Genomic DNA, 22,391 nt, shown 5'->3' on the forward strand with positions numbered 1-22,391 from the left:
CAGGTCATCTCCCAGGGAATACTGTCCCATGGTGAAAGGAGAGGATCTGTGTCCCCTTATATGTGGGAATAGCCAGATTTTTGCTCCTATTGTGTCCTTGCTGGGTGCTCACTGGGCTCCGGGCTGGGTGGCAGGGCTCTGGGTCTCTCCTGCCATGGGGGCTGCTCACCAGGGTTGGGGCACCTCTGGTTTTTGGCAACCGTGTCAGGATCTGTTTCACTAGTGGCCAGAGCTCAGGAGCACCTGCAGATACCTGCCAGACCCCACACACTTGTCCCAAGGCATGCAGCAAACCAGGTTGGAGCAGAGGGATGGAACAGATGAAGGAATGGGGTTGGGACAACCCGCTGGCAAGCTGCGGTGGGCTGGGGCTACCCTGCCAGTCTCTGGACCAGGGAATAAAAAGTCTGGAAATGGAGGCTGTGGGCCCTGGGCACTGCAGCTCCCCACTCCTCAGTGTGGGGCTCTGGGCAGTGGGGTCTTTGTGGCAGAAGCAGGAGCACCAGCACCAGACCCAGCCCATCACTGCTGCATGGCACTGACAACCCACAGCAAGGGCAGAGCTCTGACCGACACAAATGCCACAGGTTTGTTCCTAGCAGAACCAGAAACTCATCCTCCAGGCAGGTTCCATGTGCTGGTGGTTTATCTTTAACAGGAAAAGCCTGGAGCAAAGGCATAAAGTAAGAAATATTTAATTCCACAGTGCTGGTTTGCATTGTATGTTTTCCACTTAACAAATATTTTAGGCACATGTGCTCCAAAAATGGGCTCTGTCTCCTGCAGGTTTGTGTGCCTGTGCTCCCGCACATGAGGCTGCCCCCATTAGCCCTTTTCCAGCAGCTTCTGCCCAGTGGCACCGCTCCAGCGTGGGCTCTCCCCACTCCCCGGGCCCGTCCTGCCTGCTGGGGCCCCTGGGAGAGCCCAGGGATGTGCACCCAGGGCTGGGGCTGGGAACCGCCGAGCTCCTCCCTGCTCGCTGCCAGCCCCTGTGCAGCCAGGGCTCTCACAGCCAGCTCTCAGCCCCATCACCAGCCTGGCCCAAGCACCTGCTCCATCCCCACCCTCTCCAGGGCATAGCTGGCACTCAGAGATGTCCAGAACTGCTGTGGCCATCCAGGACTGGGAAAAGGGCAGACTGGCACACGCAGTGTCCTGGGTAATGGAACATCATCCAGGGGCTGGCAGCAGGGTGCTCAATATTTATGTATACGGATGTTTTTGGATGGAGCTGTAGCACCCCCTGTGCCTGGCCACCCCACAGGCTCTCCAGGCTGGGCTGAGCCCAGCACAAGGAAAGCTGCTGCTGGGTAGTACCACAAATCCCCTCTGCTCCTGTGCATGCATGCCCATATGTTTTGCTAGGTTTGGGGAACACTGTGATGGCCAGCAAGAAGATCCCAGGGCTGTCCTCACCTCATGGCCTCCCTCACACACAGACATACCCAGCAATGTATATATATATTATATTATATTTTTATATTTATATTTATATTTTTATATATATATATATATACACATTAACAAAGAAGTTGCAAAAAAACCAACAAAAAGGGAAAAACCCAACAGAAAGAACAGCCCTCCCCCAAGTAAAATGGAAGCAGGAATGTTACACGTGGAAGGGGAGGCTGAGGGGAGCCAGGAGTCCACACATCCCGAACTTGAACATGCGCGTCACCAGGAGCAGAGGACCCAGCAACAGCACTCTGCCCTCCCTCCATGTCATCAGCAGGGCCCAGGGATGGGGCTGCTGCTCCCAAATCATGGTGACAATTGGGTGGGCTCTGCTTTCAGTACCACAAGAGGACAATGTGAGTGACTGGGAAAGGCCCCCAGCCCCTGCTCGGGGTGTGCGGCTCCCCCAGTCCCCATCTGGCCGGGTGTGAGACATGTGTGGGGGCCAGGGGGTCCCACAATTAGTGCAATTTCATCAGGTGCAAATGTCACATTAAGGGCTCATGGTCTCTGGGCTGAGGATGCTCCCTGAGCCCATCCCAGCAGTGCCGGCGCCTCCTCGGCATTGCCAGGGCCACCATCCCCCTGCAGGGCCTGGCATCCCTCTGGGGTGGCACAGGCTGAGCAGCCCCATGGGACCGGCACATGCGGAAGGGACTTCCATGAGACCTTCCCATGAAACACATCCAACTTAAAAGGGTGAATTCACCTCCCAAAGTGAAAGGGGGCATGAGCCAGGCTGTGGGGATGGAAGGCCTGCCCCTGCTGCACCCTCCCTGAGCTCCTGCACGCCAGGGCTGGGAGAAGCAAACGGAGCTGCTCCTCTGCTCAGGAGGAGTCAAGAAGGAGGGTGCATCCCCTGGGCCTGCCCTGCCAGGCACCATGGGGAAGCAGCCTGGATCAGAGGGAAAGCCCTCGCAGCTTGGCAGGGCCGGCAGCAGATCCTTCCCCAAGGTGCTGCCCACCTCCCTCTTCCAAAAACCACAGCCCAGACACACCGAGAGATGGCATGCTGGGGAACACTCTCCTCCTGGACAAAGCTGTCACCACCAGACTCACCAACATGCATCCTCTTGGCCAGGTCACTGGGAGGGGTCACCACATGAATTCTGAACTGGCTCCAGATGAATTCAACCTGTCCCTGGCACAGCCCCCATGGGATGAGCCCCAAGAGCCCTGTCCAAGCCAGCCACTCACTCCCTGAGCCTGGGCTTTACCATCACAGGATAGGCTGAGTTGGAAGGGGCCCATCAGAATCATTGCGTTGAACTCCTGGCCCTGCACAGGACACCCCAACAATCCCACCCTGTGTTTGGGAGCATTGTTCAAATGCCCCTTGGCCTCTGGCAGCCTTGGGGCCATGACCATTCCCTGGGGAGACTGTGCAGTGCCTGACCACCCCCTGAGAGAAAAACCTTTTCCTGACATCCAACCTAATCCTCCCCTGACTCAGCTCCAGCCATTTCCTTCAGTCCTGTCATTGGTCACAAGAATGAAGAGATGGGTCCTGCCCTTCCACTCCCCCTTGGGAGGAGTTGAAGATGACAAAGAGGCCTCCCCTCTCTTCTTCTCCAGCTGAACAAACCAAATGACCTCAGCTACTCCTCAAAAGACCCCTCCAGACCCTTCTCCATCCTCACAGCCCTTCTTTGTTCACTCTCTAATAGCTTCATGCCTCTTTTATATTGTGATGTACAAAACTGCCCTCAGGGCTCAAGGTGAGGCTGCCTCAGCCCAGAGCAGAACATGACAATCCCCTCCCTGGTCCAGCTAGCCTGATGCCCCCAGAACAGGGATTTCCCTCCTGGCTGACTGAGATCCAACTGGACCAGGTACCCCAGGGCCCTTCCACGGCTGCTCCACAGCCTCTCTTTCCTCAGTTCATACACACAATCAGGGTTGCCCCATCCCAGGCACAGAATTTACCACCTTCCCTTGTTAAACTTCACATGGTTGGTGATTCCCCATCTGTCTAATTTGTCTGGGTCTCTCTGCAGGGCCTCTCTGCCCTTGAGAGAGTTGACAGCTCCTCCCAGCTTAGTGCTGCCAGCAAACTGACTTAGTATCCCTCCCAGTCCTGCATCCAGATTGTTGATGAAAATGTTGAAGAGCACAGGGCCGAGGATGGAGCCCTTCAGAACCCCAAAAGTGACTAGTGCCAGCCTGATGTCACCCTTTGTGCCTGACCCTTGAGCCAGTTACTCAGCCACCCCATGATCTGTTTTTCCAGCTGTGGGCTGGACATTTTGTCCAGAAGGATCCTGTCAGAGACTGCTAAAGCCTGCTAAAGTCCAGAAAGACTGCATCTCATGGCTACCCTAGATCCATCAGGTGGGTTACCCTGTTGTAGAAGAAAATACAAGCAGGGGTAGTTCCCTATCAGCAAGCTCCACAGGGAGAGGCTGGCAGAGCTGGGTGGTCTCAGCTCAGTGGTTCCCACTCCCACTGAGGCACCACATCTAGAGGAGGAAAAGGGGCTTCAAATGTCACAGGGCAAAGCCCAAGCACCAGCTGCCTTGGGCCACCATAATGCCTGAAATCCCTGCCCCACAATGCCCCAGACACTCACATGCCCACTGGCCCCAAACCCCCATGGTGGCAACAGGGATTGTGTGCCAGCCCAGCTCCTCTTGGCCTCTTAAATAAATCTGGAGACTGGAGCTTGCCCAGGGGACTTGATGCTTGTGGTTACTGGGAATACTGGAGACAGCCAAAGAGCTCCCAGTAACCAGGGTCTCTGAGCCTCTGGGACAGACTCAGTCCTCTGCCATGGAATAAACAGGATGGCTCCACACTCACACCACCACACAATCATGGAATAGTTTGGGCTGGAAGGGATCTTTAAAATGCACCCAGTCCAATCCCCTGGCGTGGTGTTGAACAAACCAGAAGTCAAGATTCAGTGTAATTAATTGAGATTTTGGGTCACAGAGCATAGAGGTAGTCTTTGAGCAGGACTCTAGGGGGCTTAGAGTAGGAAGATGAGTTTTTGCTGCTGGGACACACAGACAGGACACCAATGGAGACCTATGTGGAGCAGGGCACTGCTGGCCAGACACTCTGTTGGGAAGGAGCAGCTGCCAGACCTCTGTGCCAGGGGCCAAAGCTTCTCAAGGATGCAAGCCTCCCTGGATACTGGGAAGCTCTCAAAGGAGGAGATGGTGGGCTAGGGGTCCGTGACTCTCCACTGCAGGACCCCGAAAATTATCAGGAGCATGCCATCTGCAGCACAGACAGCCACCAGGAACACCCTCAGTGCCACCTTCACTCCCACAGAGCACCACCCTCCCTCCACAGGACCACCATCCACCACACAGCCACTGCCAGCACTCACCGAGTGCTCCAAGCCTTACCCATCCCACCAGGGAAGCTACCAAGCCTTGGCCACATGGAGAGTCCTCCCTGGAAAGTGCTGCTCAGTGCTCTGGGTCCCTACACCAGCTGTCAGCGGGCCCCAGAGCCCATCCCTCCTGTCCCAATCTGTGCCTCATGGTACACACGAGCCATTCCTGACCACCATGGCACCTCAGGTCACCCCGAAACCTGCCCTGGCCTTTCCAGCCCCCCAAGGGAAGACAGAACCATCCAGGTGACAATCTTCTTGGGGAGAGATGGGAGCAACTGCCAAAGAGCTGCTCCAGCCACTCTTGCACACCCTGGAGCTCACCAACAGCAGTTCATTTCCAGCTGTGGTTCGAGGTTCCTCCACTTTTTCCATTAAAGTAAGATGGAGCTGGGTGTGGATGGTGCCCGACTGCTCGGGCGCCACAGTGGCTCTCTGGCACGGCTGCCAGTGGGCAGCTCTGGCCACCTGCACCCACCGGCACGGCCAGTGCTGCCATGGGGCACGGGCAGGCCTGGGCAGCCTAGTGACAGGCTTTCATTCCTGACACGTATGGGGACTCCTGGGGCCGGCAGTTACACTCCTGCTGCTCAGGGTAATCGATGAAATCTGGGGCAGGCAGCCCTGAGAGGATCATCAGGGATTTGTTCCAGATGGTGAAGGTGGGACACACTGGCAGGATGAATGAGACTTCGAAGGTGTGGAGGTGGAGAGAGTTGGCCGGGTCGTAGAAGGAGAGGGCGTTGTTGTCGTAGTCCAGGAGGACACCAAGGCGCTTCATCTGCGGGTGCACCTCCACCAGCATCTCCTTGTTGTTGTGCCGCACCACAAAGTTGTTGTTGCAGCGGGAGAACACCCAAGAAGAGGAGTTCTTCCCAATCCACTCGTTTTTGGGGGCTGACTTGTAAGCCACGCCGATGGCATACCTGCAGGAGAGGAGAAGCTGTGCTCAGCATCCTCCAGCCTCAGCCCAGCACCAAGCCCAGCCCTGATGGCTACAACACCCTGTGCTTTCAGAGCCCATCTGCTGTAAGGGCCACAGGGTGGGCATCTCTGGCAGAGGCCGGACTGGGAAAGCATCCCCCCTCACACAGGTGGTGCCTTACCAGGTGGAGGATCCCACCACCACCTCCCAGTAGTGGCAGCCGCTGTCGATGAAGATGTTGCCGGCCGCGCCGTAGCAGCCTGTCCCGCTGAACCGCTCTGGTGTGTGGCTCTTCTTCAAGGAGCTCTCGTCCTTCTCCATCTGCAGCCCGTCATTGGAGATCTTCAGCTTCTTGTGAGCCATCTTGGGGTCCAGCTTGAATGGCTGACCTGTAGGGAGGAGACACAAGGATTACGATTTGTGTTATTAGCATCATGGTGCAGGAATGGGGCTTCTTCACATCCCGCGTTCTCAGCTTTGCATATTTAATGGTGGTTTGCTTGGGTGTTTTCCCCAAAACCAGACCAGATCTGGGTGATGTCCCAGAGCTTCAACCAGACTCCTTTTTTGTTCATGATTTCTTCTGAAAGTCCTCAGTCTATCCCTGGATTTGCAAACAAAACCCCAAGATGCTACAAAGAAGTAAATTGAGTTCAGGTGGGTTTTGCTGCTGTGGTTTCATGTGAGATGCAGTAAAGTGCACACAGGCACCAGACAGCATTTCCATAGGGATTCACCTGCTTCAGGACAAAGCAAATGACAGCTGCAGAGAACGCCCCAAGTTCTACCAGTATCTTCAGCCTCATGTTTTGGTACCCAGCTTGGGGCATGACTAGCTGTGTCCTCCTTCACGCTCTCATTTTTGGCTGCAGGCACAGAGTCCCAGCAAGAAGAAACAACGACACCACCACGTCAATGGGGTCCTGAGCCTGGGCTGGGGACCCCCAGAACAGCCTGAAAACCCTGGAAAGCCGGGAAACACACAAGTAGAAGCCCAGGACACCTGGGAACGTCTGCAACGAGCTGCAACATCAGTGACCATTGCAGCTGCAGAGCGGAGCTCATCTGTGCCGTGCTCTGTAACCTGATGGTAGCTCGAGCTGGTTTTCCTTGGAGCCCAATTTGCTGAATAATTGAGTTGAGAAGCCTGAAAGTAAAACTGCAAATTGGGAGTGACCTTCCCCCTCCTTCTTCTGGCTGCTCTGATCTTTCTGCTGTATCTTTTCCTGGCAGTAATGCAAAGAGACAAGCTCCGAGGAAGTGAGGTATAAAAATACTTGGCTCCATCAGGACAGAGACACTCACAGCTCTGTTTCCGAAGGCAACCTCTTGCTAAGGTCAGTGTGAAGAAGTGGAGCCCAGCCCTTATCACTGGTTTGTGCTGGCATGTCCTGGAGCAAGTGCTTGAGCTGCATGCACAGGCAGTGAGTGTGACGGGCAGTCTCGGAAGGGTTGGAGGGCATTTCAGAGAATGCAGCCAGGCACCTGCTACCCTTCCCAAAATATCATTCTGGCACTGGGAAAAAATATAGACTTCACAGAGGTCATAACAGTCCCAACCTCAGCCCCCCAGCAAGGGAGCTGCCAAAGGAAGGGGGGTTCTGACTGTAGCCTTCACTCCCTGCTCCTCCACCACCAGCAGCCTCTGTGCCTCCCAGTCACTGTTCTCCAGCCCTGCCCTGCAGAGAGCCAAGGCTTGCAATGATTCCTCTCATCATCGATGATTCCTCTCATCGTTAACGTTTTCTCTCATCATTAACATGTAGCTCCTGGGCTGGTCGCTCAGATTACCTTTATCCCACAAATTCAGCTTGCTGGGATATTCCTGATAGCCTTTTGCTGGTCATCCCTGTATGAGGCTCGGGAGCTGTGGGGAAGCAGCTGCCTTCAGGGCTGGACACAGCCAGCTGCACCCCTGGAGCATTTATCAGCTGGATTAGCCCTCCCTTCCCAGCAGAGCCAGAGTGAGCAGAGCAGAGGAAATCCTGTCTGGCACTGGGTGTGAGGGAGCAAAGAGGAGGCAGCCAGGAACATGGTCAAGGTCAGTGGAATGCGGGGATGGAGCCAGGCAGAAGGAGGTGTGTGCTGGAGCTCCATCCCCACCCTGCAGGACCCCGGACACCCACCCCGCTCCCCTGGACCTGCCAGGGCTCCTGCACCCATCACAGTGAGCAGGAGCTTGGGACGCTCCTGTCACCCACCCAGAGGGACAGCAAGGACAGGCTGCCTGCTGCTTTACATAACAGCCACGGAAATAACTGGAATGAGATCCCCAGGAGCAGGAGATGACATCCAACACAGCCAAATCCAGGTCCAGCAGCCCAGCCCAGGGGGGGACAGTGCAGGGGTGCCACTGGTGCCCTGTGGCACAGCAGCTCCTCTGTGCCCCACTCCTCTGGCTGCAGGGCCACAGCGACGGGGCAGGGCAGAGAGGGTGGACAGCTGGTGACTGCGTTTGGCTGAAAATGTGTGGAGAGAAAGGAGGGATGGATATGAACTCTGCGCCCAAGGATGCTGCAGGTACCCACCATGGTCTGCCCAGAGAGCAAAGAAAGCAGCAGGGACACAGGAACACAAAGGCAGCTGTTCCTGCATTCTGTGCCTCCTCTGTGCCTGCAGTGGCAGTGTCCCTACGCCCACCAGCCATTCAAGATGCCACATGTGGGGCACAGGACACCCACAGAGCACAGCTGCCAGCACCATCCTATCCTCCCTGAAGAAATCACCTTCAGCAAAAAAAGAAACAAAGATGCTGAGTCATCAAGTCATAGGAAAGCCATAAATACATCTAAATTTTCAGATTCCCTGCTGGGAAGTTTTTGCAGGGATCATCCTGCCCTTAGAAACACCTGCACAAACATGATTCAGTCAGTAAGAGTGACCTTGCAGCCCACTGCTCAGGCATCAAACCCACTCCTGACATCTCACATGAGATGTGGATGGAGCCATCCTGTAGCACATTAAGGTCTTGCCAAGATATGCAGAAATCAGGAAAAGCCAGAATTGCAAGTGAAAATAAGGCCAGGATGTGGTGGCCAAGGCAAGGGCTGTAAAACCCATTTCCCTGCATTTTATTTCTGGCCAGAGCTGAGCCTGTCCCTGCATTCCAGCACTTTCAGCTACTTTTGGACACTTGCTCCTAAATAAGTCCTGCTCAGGCCCAGCCTCAGCAGAAGATGGTCTCTCTGTCACTACACCAAACCTGTCCTCCCAAGCTGCTCTGCTCAGGAATGCAGATTTAGTGCCAGCACTGACAGCGTTGATGCTGTGGAAACCGATGTGTCCTGACACTGACCTTCTGGCCATGGAGAGATCTCTCCAGACATCCCTTCAGAACAGAACAGGCTGTGAAATATGTTAATGGGCCGTTTCTGTGTTGAGCTGCTGACACTTCCACCGAGGTTACAGCAGTGGGAAAGCAAGGGTGTGATGTCCTCTGGATATTGTCCACTGCAAAAGGAGAAGCCCTGGTCCCAAATACCAGAGGAAAAGCCAGTGGGGGCATGCTGGGGCTGCAGCACAGGGTGGCAGCACCACTAGACATCCAAAGGAGCCCTTGTCACCTGAGGATGGCCACAGAAGGAAGAAAATCAATATAGATGGCTAAATCAGACTTTCAGGAATTCAGAAGTTTCCACAAACACAGACAGCAAAGGAACACCAAACTGGTGGCAGAGAGGGATGTGCCCACCAATGCCACATGCCTCTCCTGCCCAACACCTGAGTGGGAAGCGAGGGCCTTGTGTTAGGGGCTTTAGCACCCCCACAATCACACATAACCTGTGCAGTGTCTCAGGTGGGGCTGCTCCAGGTTTCAAACATGCAAGAAGCTGCTGCAGACACATCCCTGCAGCAAGGGGGGCTCAGCACCTGACAGGACTCTGATTGAACCCAGTCCATCCCCAGGCAGGAACCCTCAGAGCTGTGCTGGCAGCTCGGTGACTGGCACTGGGCTAGATCACAGAGAGCAGACCCTGTCCTATGGGAGCTGCCACCACGGCCACCCGCCCTTGCTCCCAAGCCGCCCATCCCTCACTCCCAGAGCCAGCGCCTTTCAAAGCCAGGGAAGCACTGAGAAACAGCAGCTGCAGGAGGGATAAATTTTTAATGAACAGGCAGATTGGGTTGGAGTTTGCTCTTCAGCAGCTCCCTCAGCTCCACTGCCTCAATGTTGTTTTATTCAGTTTAATGTCGTGCAAAGAAAAGGAGGAGGTAGAGGTGATAAATCATCATGAAAGCCTTGCTCAGGCAGAAGCAACTGTTGGGAGAGGGACAGATGGGAGGGCTGTGCTCACCAGGACCACAAAGAGACATGCAAGCACTGGGAAGGCATGAGCACAGGGCAGGCAGCCTGGAGAGACAACTTATTCCTCTCCCAACATCTCACACTGTCCCTCCCGTGTCACCCTTCAGGCCATGGGTGCCACTGCTTCTGCTGTCTTTGCTGTCTTTCAATGGAAAAAGTTTCCTACCACAAACCCTGGAGCTCTGTCTGTGCCAGCACAGACAGGTCTAGCTCCACTGCTGTCAGAGCTCAGCTCTCCCTAAACATATTTAACCTTCCTTGCCATCCCCAGGGCACTGGAAAGAAAAATCTTCTGCTTTGTGTGTGGCTGCAAAGTCCCCATCCACCACCATGGAGACACTTTTCAATCTTAAGGCTTTCCAAACCACAACGCTCTGCAAGCTGAGCCACACACAAGAACACAGTTGCTCTGTGACCCCTTGCATCAGCCCCAAAAAGCCCAGGGATGTAAAGCCACCAGAAGAATGGAGTATTATGACCTAAGACCCCAGGGATGGGTGCTGACCAGAGCAGAGGGCTGATGGGAGCCCCTGGCACCACATGGGGTATCAGGAGACCATCCCTGAGGTAGGGAAGGCACAGAAGCACCAAGGGAGATGGGCACTCCAGTGATTCAACAACACAGTGTTTCCATCCCACTGCCAGCCACTGCCCGCTCACTGGCAGCACCCAGCCATACCCCAGGCGCCCCCGTGCCCTGGAAACTCTCCTCCCCCACCTGGCACGGCCAGCTGAGTGCCTGGGCACCTACTGTTGGTCTTGAGGCGGGCAGGCTCACTGTTCCTGCTGCCTGCCTGGTTGATGGCCTTCACCAGGAAGATGTAGCGGGTGCCACTCTGCAGCCCGTGCACTGTGTAGTGGTTCTGCTTGATGTTGGGGACGATCATCCAGCTGTCCATGGAGTTGTAGAGACCTGCAGTGCAAGAAAGGGGCAGAGATTTATTCCCAGGGAAGGACAGCATACAAAGGTTTTGTGCTGCTAATGCAGTGCTCATGACCATGTGTCCCTCAGAAGGATTTACCACCTGCCTGGGAGTTCAGAGTGGCAGGGAAATTTCCAGGGATTATAAATCCCAGGAACACAGAATCTCTTCCATTATCACACAAAGGCAGGACCAGGGCTGCAGTGCTGGCATCTTGGGATGCTGCCATGGGAAGTGATGGGGAAAGGGTGCAGACAAAGGGAAATGCAGCCAGCAGAACCTTCCAGCCAGGGCAGCTGGCAGACGAAGCTGTTGGTGCCTGGGAGGGGGTGATGGCCACCATCCTCCCACCACCACCCCACCATCACGCTGTCCCACAGGACAGCCTCCCTCCTGCTCAGTATGCAATTCCAGCAGCAGAAAGGGATGCATTTGCACCCAAATCAATGTGTTTGCAATTGAATCTTGCTCCTGCCCAGTCCGCAGTGCTCCAATGTGGGAATTAATAATCCATGGCTAAGGGAGGCTGATGCTTGGCTCCCTGAAGAGACTGATCTGCAGAGTGGTTCAAAGAAAATGAGCTCCCAGTGAAGGGATCCAGACACTTGGAAACCATTCAGCAGGCTGAACTCCTTCTGGAAATGGGAAGGAATGAAGAATCCAAGACCATGGAGGTGCCAAACTGACTGCTGCAGTGATTTGCAGTGTCAGAGCTACAGGGCCTGGCATGTGTGAAAATGTAGTGCTGTACCTCAGGTGGGGTGGCACAATGCTCCAGGAAAGGGGAAAAGCCTTACATAGTGCCACAGGCTGCTCCTGCCATCGGCATCTGGGATGAGGATCACCTGCAGCTGGCACGAGCACTTGAGTAGCTGAACTGGGGGACAAAGATGCTCTGGGGCTCAGGGGAAACCAGGACAGCTATCACAGCACAGGGGTAGGGCTTTGAGCCAAAAGGAATAAGGAAGCATGGAAGAAGTAGCTGGAGGCTTCCTGGATCTGGTGCGAGGTAAGGATGCATTGTGAATTTGGGGTGACTGGAGAGGGAGTTTCAACATGTGCAGGGCTGGGAGGCAGGAGCTGGGAATGCTCCACACCTTTTTTGCAACGGCTTCCAATTCATTTATCTTCAGTGGCTGGCTCAGCCGCGGGACAAGGGCAAGTTGCAGTCCCTGTCATCCTGAATTTGGTTTGGGATACACATGGGAATGGCCGAGGGGCACAGAGGAGTGTGTGAAGTAGAAAATAAAACAGATGTGATCCTGATTGCAGCCTGCACACGGAGCTGCTCCCGTTGGAGCGCACAGCTTCCAGCCCGGCCCGGTCGGTGTCACCTTCCTGCAGGAAGGACCAGCTGGGGATGCTCCATCAGGAAGAACAAGGTGGCTAAGATATGACAACGACTTGACCTTCGAAGCAGGTTTCTTTTGCAAAACAACCTCAAAGAGCTTGGCCTTGAAGACTAACCTCTGCGCTCCTACCCTCACCAAAGCTTTAAAAAATCTCTTTTATTGTAGCATTCATCCTCCACAAAAATGTCTGGCTCTTGCCAAACTCTTGGCTTTGATGGAAGTGTGAAGGAGATGGGTTCCACAGGCCAACTCTGCACACCTTGGAAAGGTATTTCCTCTCCTGGTCAGGGTCCCAGGCCCTGCTCAGTGTTCCAGTGTCTCTGCACATGAGTTCAGCCAGGGCTCACACAGTCCCATGACCCAAACTGTGCTATTGCAAGGGACAGTAAGTTATTAATTTTCTTCTCAGGAATTTAACTCGTGTTTTCTTCACTCCTCCTACAAAGAGCAACCTGGAGGTTGCTGGCTGGCCAAGGAGGACACTTCTGACGTGTGACCCTCCGGGCTCTACTCCAGCACTGCCCTCACTGTTCCTCACCCTCGTGGTCTCCACAGCTCCTCCTTTCCCAATGCCTGTGCCCCACCTGCCAGAGGTGGGCAGGTGACTCATTCCCAAGTCCCTTGGGGTATGGGACTCCAAGCCACATGTGTCCAAAGTGGCATGTGGGAAAAGGTGAGAGTAGATCCTTCCCTGGCATCGTCCCAGGCAAGGGCACAAGCTGCAGCAGGGGAAATCCTGAGTGGAAAAGGGCAAAATCTTCCTAGCTGAGGGTGAGGAAGCACTGGATGCTCCATCCCTGAACAGTCCTTCTTCCTCAAGGAGCAAGCCCTAAGCAACTTGTCAGCCCAAACTGCACAGAGCTAGCACAGGGACCTTCAGACATCCCTCCCTACCAAAACCACATGGTGACACCAGCAAGTCCCGTACTGTCCACAGCTGGAAGTGCAGGGGACATGGAGCTGGTGGCCATCCAAAAGCAGAGCCAGAGAGGTGGCTGAGCTCTCCAGGCTTCCAGAGGACAAAGTGCTGGAGACAACGTGCTCTAGCTGGGAAGGAGAGGAGAGCCAAGCAGGATGGGTCTGGCTGCGGCAGCACCGGCACCCAACAGCCACCACGAAAAGGAAATGCATCATCTTGTTTTCCAAAACAAGGACAAAGGCTGGGCCAGGGCTGGGGAGGTGAGATCCAGCTTGGAAAGTCACAGGGAACTTTCTCTGTGAGCTTCCTGCACATTTCAGAGTGCACTGAGCAGCGTTCCGGAGCCGTGACACCGTGCTGCCGGTGCCAACGTCCTCCCAGCCAGTGGGACAGACTGACAGCAGCCCAAACACCCGCTCTGAGGCACCTTGTCAGCACTTCTCACAATGGCAAGTGCTGCTACGAAAACCAAGAACAAAACTTTCTCACAAGCCACAGACCATCAGTGATTCTGTCCTCAGTCCTCAAATCAAATCCCATTCCTATGAGACAAATCTGTGGCGCTGTGGAAAAACAACTAGGTATGACAGTAATTTTCATGAAAAATTACCTGGAAACATGCCTCAGAGCTGTTCCAGAGGGTTTGTAAACCACCTTAGTTATCAGCCATGGGGCAGCCAGTGCTGCCCTGTGTACGATCCCAGGTGTCCATGGATCTGGGAGCTGTGAGATGGAGAGGAGCCTCCAGTGTTCCTGATGCTTCACCAAGTTGGGGCTGATGACACCAAGTGCAGACCAGAGCACCTCAGGGATGGCTCCCCCAACATGGGGAGATGTCCATTGCTCTGATCTACCACTAGGCCTTGGTAGATCCTTTGCTGCTGTTTCCTCCATAAACACCCAGCCTTTAAAACCACTGATGAAACTGAGAACCTTTTCCTTACAGAATCCCAGAATGCTTTGGGTTGGAAGGGACCTAAAAGCTCATCCAGTGACACCCCCTGCCATGGGTAGGGACACCCTCAACTATCCCAGGTTGCTCCAACCTGGCCTCGGACACTTCCAAGGATGGAGCAGCTGGAGATTGTGCGGGCAACATGGGACTCCTGAAGGGGAGTGTGGTGACTTACTGATGAAGTTGGCCTGGCCGGTGAAGATGGTGTACTGGAGCTCGTAGGAGCTGACGCTGAACTCATCCTCTGACATCCAGTGCACGGTGATGGTGTCATGGGAGGCTGTGCAGAGCTCCTCACGGACTGACGGGGGGTTCGGTGCTGTGGGATGGCACAGACCACAGACTTTGGTCAGTTTGGGCTTTCCTTCCTTAAAAACCCAGGCCTTTTCCACTCATGGTAGGACTGAGATGAGCTTGTGGCAGGAGTAGTCTCTCAACACCAAAACCTCTCTCATTTTAATCTGTCATTGTGTTTCCCACTGAACTGAACCTTTTAGTTTAACAAGGCATCCAAAGGTCAGAGCACAGGGTTTTCACTGCTGCTCCATCAGGTCTGACACCCCCACCCTGAAACAGGCTGAGAACCCACTTCCAAATCCACTTATTTCCCTGCCCTGGTTGTGGAGTCAGTATTTCATCCCATAACTGATCTGGACATGCTTGTGCTAATCTTTCACTGAAAGCCGATCTGCTTCATGATGATACAATCGGATTTGGGTGAGTGAAGATGTCCTTGCCTCCCTGGAGCTCTCATCCCTCCAGTGCTCCAGCACAGGCTGATCCAGCAGCCGTTGCTGCTCCCAGACCACCGAGGGCAGCAATCAGTCTGGGCTGGGGCATCAGGGCAGCCCTGAGGGGCCCACTGAGGTCCCACCCAGAAGGGTTCATAATTTAGAAGCAAGTGACCCAGAAAAAGGGCAGGAAAACGGAAATGTTAAAGCACAGAGTGCCTTAGAAATATAATAATTAGTTCATTCATCATTCCTCCTCTGTAATCCTTATGGACCCTCATATAATCCTTATCTTTCTTGCATCCTTATGGACATCAGCCTCCCCCACCAGGTCATGGAGACCATAATTTTTAAGCTTTCTGGTCTTTTCCATGGGTCTTCTAGGAACAGCAGGGTGAAACAGGAGGATGGGGACCTATCACTGTCCTGGGGACAGCACAGGCCCTGCTCTGACACAGATGACCTAGTGCTTGTTACTGGTTAAGCCCTAAAATAGGTCTGCCAGCCCTTGGCGGAGCACAGGCCAGGGGACTGAGGGCAAGATACAGAGTGGAGCACACCTGAGCACTCACCTGTTAGATAATCCAGCCCCTCCAGCAGCTTCTTCTCTCTGGAAAAATCTAAAGCAAAGTTTTCAAAGGCATCATTAAAATTGATATCTGGTATCAGGACTTGCGAGGATGCAGTTGCCATGGCGACCCTGGAAGGAAAGAAGGGACCATCAGTATGCAACAGGGTGCACGAGGGAGGCACAGGGATGGGGAGAGCCTCACTGTGCCTCATCTGCCATCAGGAAAACAGCTTGCACCTACAGACCACTGCCCGTACCCAGGAGGGTGGCCTAGCCTGGGGACGGGTTCCCTGAGAGTGGGAGGGCTCCACCCCTGGGGTTTACAGCTTTGACTGGCCCCTGAACTGCCTTTGGACTGGCATTTCCACCACTTTCCTACCCCAGGCAAGGGAGCTTGCTTCCACAGAATTGTTAGGACCTGCCATGCAGCCCAGTCCTGTGAGGGATGGGAACCTGACCGCACAGTGGGAGGCTGCAGGGATGGCTGGGGATCTCCAGGGAAGCGACTGGAGGGCACTTGGGTCACCTCTGGGCAGGGACCTACACCGGGGGCCAGCTCCAGCAGCAGTGTCCTGAGCCCAGCCCACCTCTCAGCCACGTTCCTGGCAGTCTGCAGGAACCGAGCGTGGTCGTTCTCCTTCAGGATGTGCTCGGCCTGGTTGATGAGGACCGTGGAGCGCTCCAGGCACTGCCGGCAGTTGGCAACCTGCTGGGCCAGCTTCCGCAGCTTCATCACCTGCCGAGAGCAGAGGGGACAGGGGGCTCAGGAGCCTGAGAGGCACAGAGGGAAACCCTGAGCCAGCAGCTGGTCATGGCGAGCAAGGAGCAGTGAAAGGCCACAGGAATGTCCCAATGGCTCTGGGGAGGGAGCGCAGCAAAGCGCTTTCCATGTTGAATTTTGCTGGGAGTGGGAAAGCCCCAGGGCACAGCCTGCGCTTGCTCTGAGGGTCCCATATGTGCTGGACCCCGGAAAACAACACATCCTCTCTCCACTCCTCCCTTGCAAACACAATGTCCCCCCATGCCAGCCCCAGGAGAGCAGGCTGCCATGAGACTCCTGCCGGTCACTCAGCACAAGGCAAGGGAACCTCAGGAACAGGGGAAGAGTTTACAGAGCTGATGGAAGAGATCACATTCACAGGTGCTGAAGTGAACTGCTGGGTGACCAAGGTATGAGGGAATGTGCATGTTCTCCCCCTTCCTTCTCCCAGGCTCCATACATGCGTTGGGCCATTTGTCAGGCAAAGCAGGGCAGAAGAAATGGAAAACCAAATGGCAATCCATCAGGAAAGCAGAATTTCTCGCTCCTCAGCTGGAGGAATTCTGAACCAGCCACAGCCTCTAGAGGTTACTCCTTTCTCCACTGCTTCTGCGGAGGGTTTGGGCACTAATCTGTGCCCTTCACCTCTACCCAGCTGCCAATTGTAGGAAAATAACATCTTGGAGCTTCCAGGTCTTTCCAAGTATGGCTGGAACTGGACAGCAGAGTCTGGAAGAGTCAAGGAAGAGGGTGGGAAGAGCAAGCAGACAGACAGATGGACCGGCAGACGGCACCGTTACATAAAATATGTTCCCTGGAGTGCTTGGGGTAGAAGCAGGATTTCAAAGCTCCCTCTGCTGCCAGTGTGTCCTGGAGCTGTGCCGGTGGCTCTTGTGACTACACACGTGGTGGAACCTGCTCCCAACTGCCTGGCAGCATCTGGATTTGGGGCTTGGCCATGGGTACCATGGTGGCACCCCAGTGCATACCCAAGCTCACTGAGAACAGCAGCGGGGTCACACAGGCTCTCTGGGCACCCTCAGAGCTACAGCCCTCCAGCCCTCTTGCTGCTGCACATGGAGAGCCCAGAAGGTGAGGCTGATGTCTCAAACACCAACAGCTGGACAGCTGCAGAGCCAGCTGAGGGTTGTTGGGGCTGGAGAAGGGGCCCCAGGAAGATAGGGCAACACTGTCCTGGGACAAACATCCTTGCTGTGGCTCCTGGCAATAAGCACAACACAGCCCAGCACAGGAGCGAGATGAAGCAGTGGCATGGACTGTAGAGGAATCAGGACCACAAAAGACCCCTGAAGCCTCTGACCCATTTCCAGAAATGTCTAGAAGAATGGACTAGGCATGAGAACTGATTTGCAGAGAAGGTGAGAACTCCCAGGAAAGGCAAAACTTACCTATAAAAAGGTCCCCCCCTAAGCACAGGCAGTGGCCCCAGGACCCTGATCCATTTGTCATTCCTTTCAACCATGAGCATCTATGAATCTTGGGTCCCTTCCCCTGTGGAGTGGGATGCTACACATAGAAACCACTGGGAAAGACCTGGAGACACTGGAGGAAAGGTCCAACACTCCCACAAAGATGAGGGTGAGAAGCAGCTCCCCCTCAGCTGTGCTGCAATGCAGAGCATGCAGCCTCTGCTCTCACTGCAGCACTGGACTATGGTCCTTCAATATTAATTCCCATTATTCTATTCAAACCACAGTGGTGAAGAGCCCCGAGGAAGCTGTCTGGAGTGATCCAAGCCTGTGCACCAACTTGTCACGCTAACCAACACACAGTTCCTCCTCCAGCCAGCACATGCTTTGTCCTTGGCAGAAGAGCCCTGGGGCAGCAGCAGTGATGGACACCTGGATATGGGGTGGCATGGAGGGCAGCACCAGGGGACACCTGCAGCTTGGACAAGGACATGCACGGGTGCTGCTCAAAGCAAACTCTTCATGGCAATGCAACACGCGCTGCTGCAGCCCCTCTGCCCGAGGCTGGCACGTCCCAGCGTCACTGGCTGTGGGAGTGCTGCCCCTAGACAGGAGGGGCAGACCCTGCAGCGGCCACGCCTGGGCACAGGAGGGGACCTGTGACCAGGGACCCCTCATGAGCTGGGACCCCTCACCTTTGTCTCCTTGATCTTGACGGCGATGACCTGCTTGCGCTGGCGGATGATCTCCATCAGCTCATCACACTCCTCCATCAGCTTGGCCTCGTGCATGGCTGTGTTCACCTGGCCAGGAACAGCAGCACACAGGCGTTGGGAGGGACACACAGGCGTTGGGAGGGACACACAGGCGTTGGGAGGGACACACAGCATGCTCTCATGGCTGTGCACACATAGAGTGCAGTGCGGGCACAAGCAGAGTCCTCTGCCTCCAGGGAAGACCAGTATCCATGGGAGGATGGACAGGACAGGACAAGGGGGAATGCACTTCATGGAAGAGGAATCGAGCCCTAACACTGCATTAAAGCACACTACAGGACAGAAATCAGTTTTCCTCACTTTATACTCCCAAATCCCTCTGAAACAAGGCAGCCTAGAGTGAACCACATTTTTGCTACAGGATCTTTTTTTAAACCTGGCCAGCAGATTATGCAACACTGGAGTGGGAGACAGCTGATGGTCTGCAAAGAGAGCTCCACTGAGGAAAAACAGTGGAAAATCTTCCCAATCTGCTGCGTGTGGAGGGGGTGGGGAACAGCCCCAGGGTTTGGAGCCTGCAGCAAGCTGCTGTGGCAGAGCTGCTGTGGCAGAGCTGCTGTGGCACTGCTGCCGTGCTGTTGTGGCAGTGCTGTTGTGGCAGAGCTGGCAGCACCCTGGTCCCTCAAAGCTGTGTGCCCACAGGGATGGCTGTCACCCCAACTTCCCAGGAGCACAAACCTGAAGCTCCTCTTTCAGCTTCTGGGACACATGAGGGTGAGGGAATATGAGGCTGAAGGCTGTGCACAGCAAGGGGCAAGAAAGAATTGTTGGGCCAAGGGACAGGAGGGGGCCCTGGGTCCATCACTCCAACCAGCTGCTGTCCAACAGTCCAGCTCAGGCCTGGAGTGCTCCCCTCCCAGGACAGCTACAGGACAATGTAAATCTGTAGCCATCCACAGCCTGCCCAGGGCAAGAAATCTCCCCTCAATCATGTTGATGTTTAGGGGGGCTAAAGGCAGATGAAGTTTCAAATGACACCACAGTCCCATTCCCAGTTGCCTTCTACCAAAACAGGAGCATTTTCGAGGCTGGGGTTCCCTCAAAGGGCCAGCAGAGCATGGAGGGGGTACTGCAGACCAGGACTGCTCCACTGGCAAAGCCCTGGCTCAAAAACACCTGGACAGTGGCCACAGCACTCTGTATGGACGAACCAGCTCCCAGGTAAATGCTGGGTTTGGGAGTGAACACTCAGCAGGTGCTATGGCTGCAGGAAAGCTGGGCAGCTTTTAGTTGTAAAAAGGGAGAGAAAAAATATTTCACCCACCTCAGTGCTGGGGGAAAATGTGCTAGGGACAACAGTCCTGGAATAAACCAGCTCTGTCCTGCACCTCATGGGAATGAGAAGCAGCATCTCAGCCCACAGCCTGACTCACATGCAGGCAAGGCTCCTCCTGGCAGCTTGGGGATGGAGCAGAGGACCCCATCCCACCTCCACAGTCCTCAAGAGGATTTTGGCTGTGTAGCCGCTGTGCCTTGGGGACACCAGGAGCTCACACTGAGGCTGCTGTGACACCGTCCCACGGCACACCTGCAGCTTCTGCTCTCCCCACAATGGGACACTGGGCTGGTACTATCCCTGTTTTACAAACTCAGCTTCTCTGGAGGGTTGTTATCTGCCCTCCTTGGTCCACATTTCCATCACTGCCAGAGGATTTGGCCATTTCAACCTCTCTCAGTACAGCCTCCCATCACCAGAGTCACTCTGAGGGGCAGCACAGGCTCAGGGCCTTGAGGACACTTGCAGTGCCCTTCTCTGGGGTTCTTCTCTCTGCCCTTCTCACCCCTGTCCCTCAAGGTGTTGGTGGCACCATTCTCTGGACATGCCATCAGATTTTCACTGGATATTTCTGGGGGGCAGAGTACACGGGAATTGCATGTGCCTGCTTGTGTGCCATGTCTGCAAATATCTCGGATGCAAAATTCCCTGGAATCAGATTGATGGAGAGCACAGATATTTTCTGCTTCACAGTTTACTGTGCTCTCTGCGAAGGGGCCTCCAAGGGCCTGGCTGTGCATTCAACATAGCTGAGAAATGTTATTTGAACTGTTATTTTAAGCAGAGTGTCTGACAAAGCTGAAAACTCACAAACTCTGTCAAAAATGACAGCTTAGAGGTCCCAGACTCTGAGGATCAGACAGAAATATCAAATATCTTTCAATTTATCCTATGTCAGGTCATTAAGATATTGGAGCTGGATCCAAAGGAATCCAGGACATCCAGCCACATGCCTGCTCCATCTCTGGTGGGATCTCAGAGCCAAAGCATGGCCCATCAGAGCAGCAAGGGCTGCTGACTGCCACCAGAGCTCTGCAAGGGTATCCTGGCTCCTTCTCTCTCTGCCAAACATCCCTGCCGTCTGTATTCCCAGACTCAGTCCAAGCCCACTGAGCCCTGGGGAAGAGGAAGCCCAGGAGAGACCATTCCAACAAAGCCATTCCTACTGCAGAGTGATGCACAGGCAGAGAGAAGCAGGACAACATCAGTGACACAGAAGGCCAGCAGTGCTGCAGAGCCAAGTGGGATTTTTCTGCTCCTTATTTTGGCTGGAAGTTCAGAGCATCTCAGCCCCCTCCTCCTTCTCTCTGCACGTTGTGTCAGTGGCTGCCAGCTGCTGGCGGCACACGGCCCTGCTGGCACTCACAAAAAGGCCTTCTGCATTCACTTCCTCCTGCCAGATCATCAGGACATTATTGAGGGAGTGAAGAACAAAGTGCTGATGCTGCCTGCAGAAACGACAGGGCCTGAAGCACCTTGACGGCCCCAAACCCCAGCGGCTCTGAGATTCAGGTGGTGAAGGACAAGCTGCAGCTCCCTAGGCAAATGCATCATAGATGCTCTGCTGTGGGCAAATGGCTCCACCCTGCACAGGAGGATCCCTTGTCCTGCTGCAGCATCCCTGCATCCTGCCACAGCATCCCTCCATCTTACCCACAGCATCCTGAGGCAACATCCCCACATCCCACCTGCATCCTGCTGGGCCCATGGGATGGCTTGGGGGAGTGCAGGGACTTGCACACCCTGCAAGGCCTGGGGTGCTGTGGGTGAAGTAAACAATTGTGTTCTCTCAGGCACTGGCAAACTCCCCCTGAATCCATGGCTGGGATCCTGGCAGCAACCTGGGGCTCAGTCCTGAGGGAAGCTGGTGGTTCAAGGAATTGCTGCATGCTCGGTGTCACCCAGCTGAGACCTCTTTGCAGGCTCAGTGTCACCCAGTTGATGAGCCTTGTTACAAGCTCAGTGTCACCGGGCTGAACCCTGTTTTCACACTCAGTTTCACTCAGTCTTCCACCAAAAGCAGCTGCTGCCCCCAGCACAGAGCAGCAGGCAGGTCCTCCTGCCTGGAGCCAGCTCAGCAGCCCATGTCTCTTCTCAGTGGCTCCCAATCATGACAACTCCTTCAGACCCCTGGGAACCATCCCTGTGTCCTCCACTGCTTGGGACTACCCCCCACACTCATCTCAGCTTCCAGGGAAGCCCCAGGAAAGGACTCTGGGGTGATGCATGCATTGCTCCCCTAGAGCTGGGAGCTGCCCCGGGCACCTCCCCCAGCCCCCCCGGTCCTCACCCACCTCCACTTGCTGGCAGATCTGTATCAGCTTGGCCATCTGGTTTTCCAGTTCACTGTTGCGTTTAACCAGGTTGGTGAGATTTGTCTCCAGGGTTTGCTGCAGGTCCAGAAATGGGAGAAAGAGGAAAAAATAGAGATCAGCAAAGCTGGAGTGTCCCCAGTCCCCTGCCAGCAGCTGAGACCCTCTGCCACCAAGCACACTGCTTGAGGGAGGGACACTGGAATAACCTCAGGCAAAGGCTCTGGGGGTCCTGGGCAGCTCCTGCCCGTGCCAGGGGGCTGTGCCATATGGGAGACACTGAGCCCAGCACTGCGGTGACCCTGGGCTGTCACCAGCTGGACAGGACAGCATGGGTGTCTGCCCTTTGTCACTCCT

The 22,391-nt window shown here is 54.9% G+C and overlaps 1 protein-coding gene across 2 annotated transcripts in view; it reads right to left on the reverse strand.

Moving 5' to 3' along the window:
- Positions 1 to 1,539: 1,539 nt before the first annotated feature.
- The window catches only part of MID2 (midline 2), a 62,947-nt gene continuing 42,095 nt past the window's right edge, over positions 1,540 to 22,391 (reverse strand). For both annotated transcript variants that reach the window (XM_030967847.1, XM_030967848.1), the window contains exons 3-10: positions 22,017 to 22,112; positions 18,366 to 18,473; positions 16,068 to 16,216; positions 15,482 to 15,609; positions 14,354 to 14,497; positions 10,781 to 10,942; positions 5,905 to 6,112; positions 1,540 to 5,724 (exon numbers count right to left, since the gene is read on the reverse strand). In XM_030967847.1, the coding sequence (XP_030823707.1) occupies positions 5,322 to 5,724; positions 5,905 to 6,112; positions 10,781 to 10,942; positions 14,354 to 14,497; positions 15,482 to 15,609; positions 16,068 to 16,216; positions 18,366 to 18,473; positions 22,017 to 22,112 (1,398 nt within the window). In that variant the 3' untranslated portion in view covers positions 1,540 to 5,321. The remainder of the gene's footprint in view (positions 5,725 to 5,904; positions 6,113 to 10,780; positions 10,943 to 14,353; positions 14,498 to 15,481; positions 15,610 to 16,067; positions 16,217 to 18,365; positions 18,474 to 22,016; positions 22,113 to 22,391) is intronic.

The sequence above is a fragment of the Camarhynchus parvulus genome, chromosome 4A, assembly GCF_901933205.1.
Source record: "Camarhynchus parvulus chromosome 4A, STF_HiC, whole genome shotgun sequence".
Lineage (NCBI taxonomy): Eukaryota > Metazoa > Chordata > Aves > Passeriformes > Thraupidae > Camarhynchus > Camarhynchus parvulus.